Source organism: Lolium rigidum, chromosome 5 (assembly GCF_022539505.1).
Source record: "Lolium rigidum isolate FL_2022 chromosome 5, APGP_CSIRO_Lrig_0.1, whole genome shotgun sequence".
Lineage (NCBI taxonomy): Eukaryota > Viridiplantae > Streptophyta > Magnoliopsida > Poales > Poaceae > Lolium > Lolium rigidum.
This window is the reverse complement of record NC_061512.1, coordinates 126,234,949-126,247,005: the sequence shown is the minus strand read 5'-3', so window position 1 is coordinate 126,247,005 and position 12,057 is coordinate 126,234,949. Positions and strand designations below refer to the sequence as shown.

Here is a 12,057-nt window from a genome sequence, read left to right as displayed (position 1 = left end):
TCGAGTCGAGTCGATTCAGGTGTGGCCGTCTGGGTCTAGGACCGTTTTAAAGGAGAGGCCAGAGGATTGTTTTCTCGTGGTATTTTCATTTGAAAACAAGTCAATGAGCAAGAGTACTCTATTTCAAAGTTAATTAAGTGAAGAAACGAACAAATAAACAAAGCAAAGTGAAGTGAAGTTAATTGAGCAACACCAGATCTTGCTTTCTCAAATAAGAAAAATAAACAAAATGAAATAAAAAAAAACATGACAATTCTGGTTTTTGTTGAATGTTCAGTCGAAAATGACCTCTAAAATATTTGCGGCTTTGACCTCTTTGCTTAACGCCCTACGTTGGGGCATTGCAATTGCACCGCACCCAGGGCATAGAGGTTCCAAGATTACACGGAGCTAGGCAGTGGCGGAGCTTGAAAAAATTTGTTGGCCGGGCTAGGCTGAAAAAAACCACTGTTTAAAAACTAGGCCGATTCAACGATTACTAGGCCGATTAATCGCTACTAGGGGCCTGACCGTGTCAATTACCATTAATCGCTCGGGTTAATCCTTTAGCACGATTAATCAGTCCGAAAGTCCGATTACTAGTTATGTTCCCGATTAACTACTACATTTGGTCAAAAAAGTTACAAAAGTTTCAATGCATATCGCTAATACAGGCGCTACCCCTCCCTAATAAAGTAGGTTTTGCGAAGCTCCCGCTTGATTGCACCCTCCAGTAGCTTGATTTCCACTGTCGCCAAATAGTTCCTTGCCCTCCCAGACCAGTTACTCGTAGTTGCCCAGACCTCGGCTATAGGAGCTCGACCACCTTGAGGATCTCATCCAGGAGCTCGAGGACACCTTCAATAGGTTAGGTGGTTGAGGTGTAAGAGGGGTCATACCCTAGGTAGGCGGTGGGAGAAGATAAACTTCAGAGGTGAGAGAAGAAGTGGAAGGAAGGAACGCGGATTCGGCTAGTGGATCCTGATTTGCTCGTGACCTTGAAGATTAGGTCACGGAGGATAAGCGTACATGTTTTGTAGGATTTTAGGCTCTAGAGATGTAGGGACAGACATATAGAGACTCATATACTATTATTTTTCTTATATACACTATTTTAAGTGCTAATTTGTGTAGGTTGCACCGATTAATAGCAAACCGATTAAATCAGTTAATCGTCTGAATTCCGATTAATCGCTACTCCCAAGCCGACCGAGCAGTTAACGATTCCCGATTTCCTTAACATTGAAAAAAACTCAAAAAAATTGTTCATTCATGTGCTACTGCTGAACTGTCTTAAATTTTTGTTGTCTACTCCCTCTTTCGCTTCAATACAAAATCTATTCTTCTTTGAGTGGCCTTTCCCATTGCTGTAATTTACAGAACTAACTGACGAACATATGCCCAGTTTAGTGAACAACAAATGCTATAAAATGCTACTCATGAACAATGAATAGCTTAAAATTTGAAGAAATAAATAAGATTAACTAGTAACTTATGCAGGGAATTGGATAAGAAAGGTGATCGATTTGGTCCTAGGTCGCACTTTGCGGGCAGCAAAACCGTTGCGACTCTGAAGCGACTCTGAAGTGCGGCCATGGTGGTTTCCTCTGTTCCACCACTTCCCCTGATATTCCCTCAATTATGTCCAATTGAAAAACCCAGCGATGAGCTTCCATGGCGATGTTTCTCTCCAGAGAACGAGAGTACAAACACACATGACTGAGAGGATTGTTGATTAGAAGGAAGAGAGGCAAGGAGTGCTGGCGGGCTAGATCTTAGATGCATAGGGGTTATAATTTTTTTGGCACAAAAGTTGGGCGGGCCGTGGCCCAGTTTGGCCCCAAAGGAGCTCTGCCGGTGGAGCTAGGGACATGTGACCCACTAGCATGGACTTGTACAAAATGCCCTTGGCCGAGGTTTTGAGGTCATAGAGGGTTAGGTCACCGAGACGAGGATGTCATTTGTTTGTGGTTTCTCCATTTTATCTGATATTCTCTTGAATTTCTCGAAATATCATTTGTTTGTGGTTTCTTACCATCTCCAACCCTTGAGGCAGTCTCAGGTCCGGTTCTTCTTCGGCTATGGTATTACACACTAGCGCCTTGTTTGCCAAATATGTATGGGTATTTTAGCTTAGGAAAGATCGATACTCCTTGTATGCAAGTACCTTGCTAGACGCTACTTCCTCCATTGCAATATAACCAAAGTTTTAGGATTGTCTTACGTCAAATTATTTTAGGTTTGACCAATTTTCTATACAAATATATCAAATCTAGAGCATCAATTTAGATTTATCACATTCATTATGAAATATATTTTCATAGTATTGTAACCATATATATTTGATGTTGATAGATACTTAGATATTAGCATACTACAAAATAGATATTAGCATACTACAAACTCGATCAAACTTACAAAAATTGATTTAGGTCATACCTAAAACATCAGTTATATGGGGAACTTATTTAGACTGAAGAGTGTTACTACCCCTCATCTAAATCATTAGTTATTGTAGGTTCAATGATCCTAGATAGATTTAGGCAATATTTTTTCTAAATCTTGGACAATTACTCAGCGGAGAGCGGACGGCTGGGTGCAGTCTGGCGGGCATAGAACCGCGACGTTCAACGGCCAGGATGCAGAACAAAGTAGCCGCTGGTCTCTGCTGTTCAAGCCTTCAAGGGTGGCTTCCCGTCCATGCCGCGCCGCGCCGCCGCCTTGCTTGCCTCCTCCCTCCACCCTCCCACCGCACCGGCGGCCGCCGCCCCGGCGTTTCATGTCCAGGCTCCTGCCCCGCATCACCGCTCTCCCCAGCCGCCGCCGCAGCCACAACCCGGTCTCCCCCGCCCTCGCGGCGTCGCTCGCGCAGGTCCTCGCCACCCGCTCCACCAACCCGGCCTGGGTGCGCTCCCTCGCCGCGCTCCTCCCGTCCCCTCTCTCCGACGGCCGTCTCGCCGACGCCGTCGAGTCCCTGCCCGACCCCGACCTCGCCCTCGCGCTCCTCTCGTGGTCGCGTTCCCACTCCCGCCGCCGCCACCATGACGCCATCCCCGCCGCCACGCCCATCGCGCACTCCGCCCTCCTGCGCCTCCTCGCCCGGTCCGCACGCTTCGACGCCGTGGAAGCCACGCTCCAGGACATGTCCCACGCGGGCGTCGCGCCCACGCGCGCCTGCCTCGGCGCGCTCGTGGCCGCCTACGCCGACGCCGGGATGGAAGCGAAGGCCGCCGAGACGTGCGCGCGCGTCAGAGCACAGCACGGAACGCTCCCTGCGGCGCCCCACGCTAACCGCCTCCTCAGGCTCCTTGTGGAGAGGCGGCGGTGGAAGGACGCCCGCAAGCTGTATGACGAAATGCTTGCCGAGGAAGGCGGCGCGGATGACTACAGCACGTGCGTCATGGTCAGGGGCCTGTGCCTGGAAGGGCGGGTCGAGAAGGGGTTGAAGTTGATCGAGGCGAGGTGGGGGGCCGGGTGCGTGCCGCATACCGTGTTCTATAATGTCTTGATTGATGGGTATTGTCGGCGCGGGGACATGGGCAGGGCGCTGTTGCTCTTGGGTGAGATGGAGACCAAGGCGTTACTGCCAACCGTGGTAACGTATGGGACTCTTATGAGCTGGCTCGGGAGGAAGGGTGACCTGGAGAAGATTACATGTTTGCTTTCGGAGATGCGAGAAAGAAGGTTGTCGCCCAATGTCCAGATTTATAACAGTGTCATTGATGCCTTATGCAAATGCCGGTCTGCAGCTCAGGCGATGGCGGTCTTGAAGCAGATGTTTGCAAGTGGCTGCGACCCAGATGTCGTCACTTTTAATACCTTGATATCTGGATTGTGCCGGGAAGGCCGTGTTCTAGAAGCTGAGCGTCTTCTGAGGGAGGCCATTAAGAGGGATGTGAACCCAAATCTATTTACCTATACTTCACTGATTCATGGCTTCTGCGCTAGAGGAGATGTGATGGCTGCATCCAGTTTGCTTGTGGAAATGATGGAAAGAGGGCATACTCCTGACGTCGTCACATTTGGTGCCCTGATTCATGGTCTTGTTGTTGCTGGGCAAGTCAGCGAGGCCTTGCTTGTCCGTGAGAAGATGACAGCGAGACAGCTTATTCCTGATGTTAACATATACAATGTATTGATTAGTGGCCTATGCAAGAAAAAGATGCTTCCTGCAGCTAGGAACCTTCTCGCAGAGATGCTCGAGCAAAATATCCACCCTGATAAGTTTGTCTACACCACATTGATCGATGGGTTCATTAGGGGTGAGAGTCTTGGTGAGGCAAGGAAAATATTCGAATTCATGGAACAAAAGGGTGTCCACCCTGACGTTGTTGGATATAATGCTATGATAAAAGGATACTGCCAGTTTGGAATGATGAATGAGGCTATTCTATGCATGAACAGCATGAGAAAGGTTGGGTGTATTCCAGATGAGTTTACATATACTACACTCATCACTGGCTATGGTAAACAAGGTAATATCATTGGAGCTCTAAGGTTATTGTGTGATATGATGAAACGGAGATGCCGACCAAATGTTGTTACCTACTCGTCACTAATAAATGGATACTGCAAGCTAGGTGATACATATGCCGCAGAAGGTCTATTCGCAAACATGCAATCTGATGGCCTGTTTCCAAATGTGATAACTTATACCATTCTAATTGGCAGCCTGTTTAAAAAGGATGAAGTGATCAAAGCTGATGTGTATTTCGAACACATGTTGCTTAATCGGTGTTCTCCTAGCGATATCACACTGCATTGCTTAGTTACTGGTCTCACTAACAGTATGGCTTGTATCATCAGTCCAAACTGCAGTAGTACAGTTAAGATGCATGACAAACATGCTCTTTTGGACATATTCAAGGGTTTGGTTAATGACAAATGGGATCCAAGAAATTCAGCTTACAATTCTATTATCTTTAGCATGTGCAGACATAATATGCTTGGAAAGGCATTGGACATAATAGAAAAGATGGCAAACAAAGGCTACTCACCAGATTCTGTCACTTTCATTTCACTTCTGTATGGATTTTGTTCTGTTGGCAAATCAAAGGATTGGAGGAGCATCCTTCCGAATGAATTTCGGCGAGATCAACTTGAGATAGCCTCGAGGTACACAATACTATTTAACCAATATGTAGCAAAATCAGTTAGTTGTGAAGTCTCTAGTGCCCTGCAGTTATATCTCGAAGAGTGTAGATCCTCATAACAATTGGAGCATAAGTTTGACTAAGGAAAACATTTCCTTGATTCTCAACCTCAGCAAATCGAGACAGTGAGATCAGGATGGTGTGTAATATTATACCTACAGGACATTCCCACCAGCACTCGAAGTTGGTAATGCTATTAGCATAACTAGATCTCCCATGGAATTAGTCTCACTGAAGGTAATAATCTTGATATCATATTATTAATATATGCATTTAGACCTTGATTGAATCTCGTGTGAAAAGTGTTTCATGATTTACTGATATTTCATGACTGCAACTTATAAGAATATTAATCTCGGACACGCAAAACCGCTACAATGTCTTTCTGAGAACACTGTCAATTTGCTAAAAAAAATGGATATGCATACTTTCTACTGCACTAATTATGTGCTTTACATGTTAGGAAAAGCATCTGTTCTGTTGCACTATACTTTCATTTCACTTCTGTATGGTTTTTGTTCTGTTGGCAAATCAAGGGATTGGAAGAGCATACTTCTGGATGAATTTCGGCGAGATCAACTTGAGATAGCCTCTAGGTACAAACTACTATTTGACCAATATGTAGCAATGTCAGTTGGTAGTGAAGTCACTAGTACCCTGCAGTTATATCTTGAAGAATGTAGATCCTCATAACGATTGGAGCATAGATTCGCTAGCTCTTGACTCAAGATGTTCCTGGGATTTGCAAACTATTGAAAACATTTTTTTGATTTTTCAACCTCAGCAAATCGAGCTAGTAAGAGCAGGATGGTGTGTAATACCATACCTACAGGACATTCCCGCCAGCACTTGAAGTTGGTAATGATATTAGCATGACTAGATCTCCAGTAGAAATGGTCTCCCTGAAGGTAATAATCTTGATATCATGTTAATATGTGAGTTTGTACCTGGATTGAATCTTCTGTGACAAATTGTTTCTGATTTGCTAATACTGCATGACAATAAACTTCAGAATTTTAATCTTGGACACGCAAACCTGCTAAAATAAAATATCTTTCTAGGAACACTTTTAATTTGCTAAAACTAGCTTTGCATACTTTCTATTGTACTAATTCTGTGCATCACAGTTCACATGTTAGGAAAAGCATTTGTTCTGTTGCATTATACTTATATAACAATGCCTTCAGGTCATGATCTTGGTATCACCTTTTCATTTTTGTCAGTTCAAGAATATGCTGTTTTCACATTTGCATCCAAAAGGGGAATGGTCTTCTCATTAAGTTATCTTGGTATTAAGCAGGTGAATGAGTTGCGCATGAGCGCATCCAGCTGTAGAGCCTATGCTCAGGTTTACAGAGCATATTATTCCTGATATCTACCTACACTGGGAGGAGCTTTATGGACTTGCTTTGGCTGCTGGAATTTGGTGTACACAAACACTCGACAGCGGTAAGAGTGTCCTGAAGCTGGCTGGTCTTCCAAGGGCCTACTGAGTCGCAAGGAAGAATTCGAGATTTGTTCTGAGGAAAAGAATGTTGATGAAAACAATTCGTCATTATACCGATACTAGCAAGGGACAGAAAGCATCTACTTCCTACTGAAAGTTGCATCCGCTCTCTGGTTTGGTGAGGCCTGGTGTCTTTCTCAGGACCGAGGACCAAAAAAAATCTGAGTTTGACTCAAGTGGTAACTGAAAAAACTATGGAGTGATGACTTTTTGGGTCATGTAGGTACATCACTTCTAGGGTGTATATCACTTAATGATGGCTGGAACAACAAAAGGTAACACAAGTTAATACAAACTGTTGGAATGTTGTATCATCACAAGCGAGTAGGGAGGAGCCCAGTGTCTGAAAATTATACTATAGAGCGATATCATCACTGCTGTACAGTATTCATCTGAAATTAATGAGAAAGAAAAAACCCTGCAGAATGTTAAACCCCTATTTCATTTCTGACACAAGTCCTCTTTTAAGCTGACCAATTAAAAAGCGTTTCATCTTTTCTTTGCAAGTAGTACGGTTCAGTTGTATTTGATTGACCAGCTAGTATCAACAGAGCCAAACTGAATCACTTTTTTTATTCCAGATGCAAAAGGAACAACAGAATCAAATTTGAAATTACAGACGTTATTGTTAACCCACACCTCTGAACATTCAGCACGCTCGTCCTACGCAGCTACGCTTCCATCCTTCTCCTTATTTGCACAGACAAACCACCCTTCATCTTCAGCGTCACGGAGAGCACGTGCTCCGGAACGCCGCCGGCAGGGTTCTTCCGGACGACGTCGACAGCGAATTCTTCAAGCACGCTGGCAACGATCGACTTCATCTGCACGTACGCCATCTCCTTCCCGAGGCAGGTCCTTGGCCCGGCGTGGAACACCGTGTACCGGAACGGGCTCTCCGGCCGGAACGCGCCGTCGTCGCCCAGCCACCGCTCCGGCCTGAACTCCGCGCAGTCCTCGCCCCATATCGCCTCCAGCCGGCCCATGGCGTAGGCGCTGTACGTCACGGACCACCCCGCCCCGACGTGCGTGCCGTCCGGGAGCGTGTCGTCCGCCGCGCACGACTGCGAGTCGATCGGCACCGGCGGGTACAGCCGCATCGACTCCGTCAGCGCCGCGTGCAGGTAGTGCATCTCCCGGAGCGCGTCGAACCCGAACGGCTCCCCCGGGGCGGTGCCCACCGACGCCCGGACCGAGCGGACCTCCTCGGCGATGCGCGCCACCACGTCCGGCCGGGAGGACACGAGCCAGAAGAACCAAGTCAGCGCCGACGACGTCGTCTCGCGCCCGGCGATCAGGAAGCTCAGCACCATGTCCCGCAGCGTCTCGTCGTCGCCGTGCTCCTCGCTCGCCACGAACCTCGACAGCACGTCGTCTCTGTTTCTGTTTTCCTTCGCAGATGACATTGCCTGGGAGCGGCGCGCGCGCACGATCTCCATGGCGAACCCGTGGACGCCCGCGATGGCCTTCTTCAGCCGGCGCTCCGTGCCGATGTTGAGCCACTTCTTGATCTTCCAGGAGGCCCCAACGGGGTCCAGGAACCTGCCAACAGCGAGCTCCTGCGCCTCCCCGAACGCGCGCATGAAGTCCGACTTACCCTCCGCCAAGGCCCCACCGTCGGCGAGGCAGCATGGGTCATGACCGAACGAAACCATGCAGATGGTGTCGAACGCGAACCGCTCCAGCACGTCCTCCATGTCCAGCACCACGCCGCTGCCCGCCGCGCGTCGAAGCAGCGGGAGCAGCCTGTCCCTCACCTCGGACTGCACCGCGTCGACCACGAAGCCGCGGAGCGACCGCGTGCTGAACTCCGTGCTGGCATTCTTGCGCTGCCACAGCCACTGCTCGCCGTCGGAGTTGAAGAGGCCATGGCCGAGGAAGTCCACCAGCATGGAGATGGAGCGCTCGCCTTTGGGGTAGTTGGCGAAGTTGGCGCGGAGGATGTGCTCCACGTCGGCGGGGTTGCCGGTGATGATGCCGGTGTTCATCCCGGGGATCCAAAACCCCATCCTCAGCTCCGGGCTGCCGACGATGAGCTCGGTAGACCAGTCGAGGAAGCGGTCGCGGTTCTTGAGGAACGCCGGGAGGTAGCCGACCAGCGGGTGGGCTTTCACGCCATGGGTGGCGGGCTTCTTCTTGCCCAGGTTTCTTGCAACGTGGTAGGAGATGTACAGTACGGGAAGAAGCAGGAGGAGAAAGGGGAGGAGCTGCGAAGAAGAACAACAGTGGAGGTCCATTGATTTTTGACTTTGTATGATCTCTTCTTACTGTATCGAACTGTGGATGTATGGATTGACTGTGCCTCCTGATTTATATACAAGCTGCATCCTAGAGGGAGCAAAGTCGCACTGTCCAACTCCAACCCAATCTAATCTGAAGTTGGATGATTAAATTATTTTGATGATGTTTCTGGCCATGCCCCCCACCATCACATAGCAAATTGGCGACTTGTGGTGTGCTTGTTGCCCAAGATAGAAGCTTTGCATTGCAGGTCAAGCAACTGGACAATGAAGATTCATGTACGGCAGTTGTACTTGTTTAATCTAGGTGGAATGTGAGAGGAAACGCGGCTTAGAAAACTTTTAGTTTTATAATCAGGCTAAGACAAATATCGTAAGACCAGAAGGTCTAGATAGATAAGTTGAGTTCAAAACTTAGGTAATGACGAAGATGGGTTTTTTTTTTTTGGATGCGTCCCTTTTGAATAACATCTTCTTCGGTCCGAGTGTTCTTTCGCGGTCTGAATGTTGTTATTCGTGATGGTTTGGGTCCAGCTAGGAGAACATCGATTCTTACATACACAAGATGTCCCGTGCATGGCCTATCTGCCACTTCTCCATACTTTATTAGATATACAAGGAAATATGCTCGTGCGTTGCTACGGACTTACTGACTCTGAGCTCAGGATTTCCATGTGCCTCTTATCCAAACATCGCAAACTGTACCACAGGTCAGATCGATGAACAACGAAACCTAGCAAGAAAAGAAGCAGCTAGAAGGATCAATTGCACACACTTCATGGCGATGTCGACGGAGGCGCTGCTCCTATATGTTATGGTCCTTTGCTCCAGCGCAGATATATAGAGAAATGTAAAGTAAATATACATGAAAAGTAAATAAAATATCTAGTGAAATTATCAGTCGTATAAGTTCAATAAATAATCCACAAAATCACATGATGGAGGCACTCAAATGGCATGCAAACATAGTGGAAAGTATGTTTCTTCAGTATAAGAAATATAAAGTTTCCAAGTATCCCTGAGTTATTGAGACCACGGAGATAAAAATATTATTATGAGTACGATTGTACTGAAATTATGAGTTTAGACATCAATTTTTTTGCCGTGATTGATCATATTTGTCTGACTACTTTTAGTTGATACAGGGTAATACGATATAACGATGGGAAAAGATAGCAGATATGCCAGTGGCGAACTCATGAATGAACTGGAGGGTGGGCACACTGTAAAAGAAAATTTTCACTTGCTCATTAGTTAAAATTTACAAACTATAAATGTAAGTAGTTGATGAAATCTTATGACATTATAGTTGAATAAATTTATTTTTTAAATGGCAAGATATTTTATACAAAACTTTTATACTTGTATTAAACTATCGTAATCATATTATAGCAAAATTGAGTATAATTTTAGATTACTAGATTGCTTAAATAACAATATTACACTATTTTTGGATATCATTTCTTTTTTGTACAACTGTAATGAATACAATACATAGTTTTTTCTTCAAATTTACATTATTTTGCAATAAAGTTTTACTTAAACTATTTTTCACATGTTACTAAATTATTAAATTATATATATATATATACATATATGTCAATATCCACAATTACCATGATACAAATCTATAAATCGTACAATCAAATAAATATCTTAGTTGTGGTTCTGGTTTATTGTTAGGTATCTATACTTATAGATATTTCTAACCATTGGCAATTTTTTTCTTGCAAATAGATTTCGTAGAAAGTTCACAACATGTGCTTGGTGTACACATGGTATTGGAACCATATATACAATAATAATATACAGACATAAAATTACTTTGGATACAACTTTTTTTTAATGTGATTAGTGGTCATATGGTGTATGGAAGTGCTCCGGCTAGTTTTTCAGATAAACTTTTTTGTACAAAATTAAACATGAGAATCTATCACATGTAGTATAGATACAAGTATGTAATAACATGAATGAGTAAAATTGATTCCAGAAAAGGGACATAATATCACCATTCATCTCCATGGTCAATTATGCAATTACAACAATAAACCAAAATGAAAACCGACTTCTGCTTGAGCTGCTCGGGTCACTGTTGTGCGCCCAACCTACCATGGCCTATCCGATCCATGGCCAACTTCCTTCCTTCTTGCATTGCGGTCGTGTGAGATGTCACCGAGTGAAAATATCATGTGTTGTATCCTCGCATACATCACCCGTTGGCCACCGGAGTGGAGTTGTCTGCGCTCAATCACATTCCCGTCACAAGTAGGGGTGTATAATGAACCTAGGACGAGCGGGAAAGTGCAGGGGTCACTCCAATGGAATGTACATAGGTCATTTTATGAGCTATTTGATTGGATCGATGCTGCCTAAGTGTTGATATGGTAGTCATTTTTTGAAAATTCAGGGTGGGCCATGTCCCACCCGGCCCACCCTCTAGGTCCGCCCATAATTGGAACACATGCCTATTGATTGCTTTGTACTTGGACACCGTTTTATTATTATCTGCAAATGCCCTGCTATGATTGTTACATGAGTTTCTCTTATCCATGCAACGCCCGTCATCCGTCCCCGTGCCTACAGTATTTTAATCCTGCTGTTTACTAAAATCACTACCGCTGTCTTTGTTACTCTGTCGCTCGTTATTTTACTATCGCTATCGCTATAAAACTGTTACTACTGATAAACTCTTGCGAGCAAGTCTGTTTCCAGGTGCAGCTGAATTGACAACTCCGCTGTTAAGGCTTTCAAGTATTTTTTGTCTCCCCTTGTGTCGAATCAATAAATTGGGTTTTACTTCCCTCGAAGACTGTTGCGATCCCCTATAATTGTGGGTCATCAAGACTATTTTCTGGCGCCGTTGCCGGGGAGCATAGCTTTATTTGGAAGTTCACTTGGATTGATATTGTTCGCTGCAAATTCTCCATCATGGGTAAACCTCGCGATACTAAGGTCACCATATTACCATCCACTACAAGAAAATGTACAACTCTGAGTACCTCTGCTGCTCTTGATTCACCATCTGTGATAAGTAAACTTGTTTCACCACCACAAGCTTCAAATGCTGGTACTTCTGCTGAATCTGAAAATTCCTCTTATAATTGTGATGATGCTTCTACCGTGCTTGATAATGATGGTTCGTTAGGATCTTTTCTAGATGCTACAATTGCTAGGTCTA

General features: G+C 45.4%; 2 protein-coding genes across 2 annotated transcripts in view; one reads left to right on the top strand and one right to left on the bottom strand.

Moving 5' to 3' along the window:
* The window catches only part of LOC124656379 (pentatricopeptide repeat-containing protein At1g52620-like), an 8,949-nt gene extending 2,324 nt beyond the window's left edge, over nucleotides 1-6,625 (top strand). The window contains exons 2-6 of the mRNA XM_047195136.1: nucleotides 2,558-2,996; nucleotides 3,108-5,094; nucleotides 5,965-6,040; nucleotides 6,320-6,350; nucleotides 6,462-6,625. Of these exons, the coding sequence (XP_047051092.1) occupies nucleotides 2,558-2,996; nucleotides 3,108-5,094; nucleotides 5,965-6,040; nucleotides 6,320-6,350; nucleotides 6,462-6,625 (2,697 nt within the window). The remainder of the gene's footprint in view (nucleotides 1-2,557; nucleotides 2,997-3,107; nucleotides 5,095-5,964; nucleotides 6,041-6,319; nucleotides 6,351-6,461) is intronic.
* A 685-nt stretch (nucleotides 6,626-7,310) lies between these two features.
* LOC124656378 (cytochrome P450 94B3-like) lies at nucleotides 7,311-8,876 on the bottom strand. The gene has a single exon (XM_047195135.1). The coding sequence runs from the start codon at nucleotides 8,874-8,876 to the stop codon at nucleotides 7,311-7,313; it is 1,566 nt and encodes a 521-aa protein (XP_047051091.1).
* Nucleotides 8,877-12,057: the final 3,181 nt, after the last annotated feature.

Excerpts from the sequence above, each read along its gene's own strand:
- LOC124656378 (XM_047195135.1), bottom strand. The coding sequence starts at position 8,876 with ATGGACCTCCACTGTTGTTCTTCTTCGCAGCTCCTCCCCTTTCTCCTC.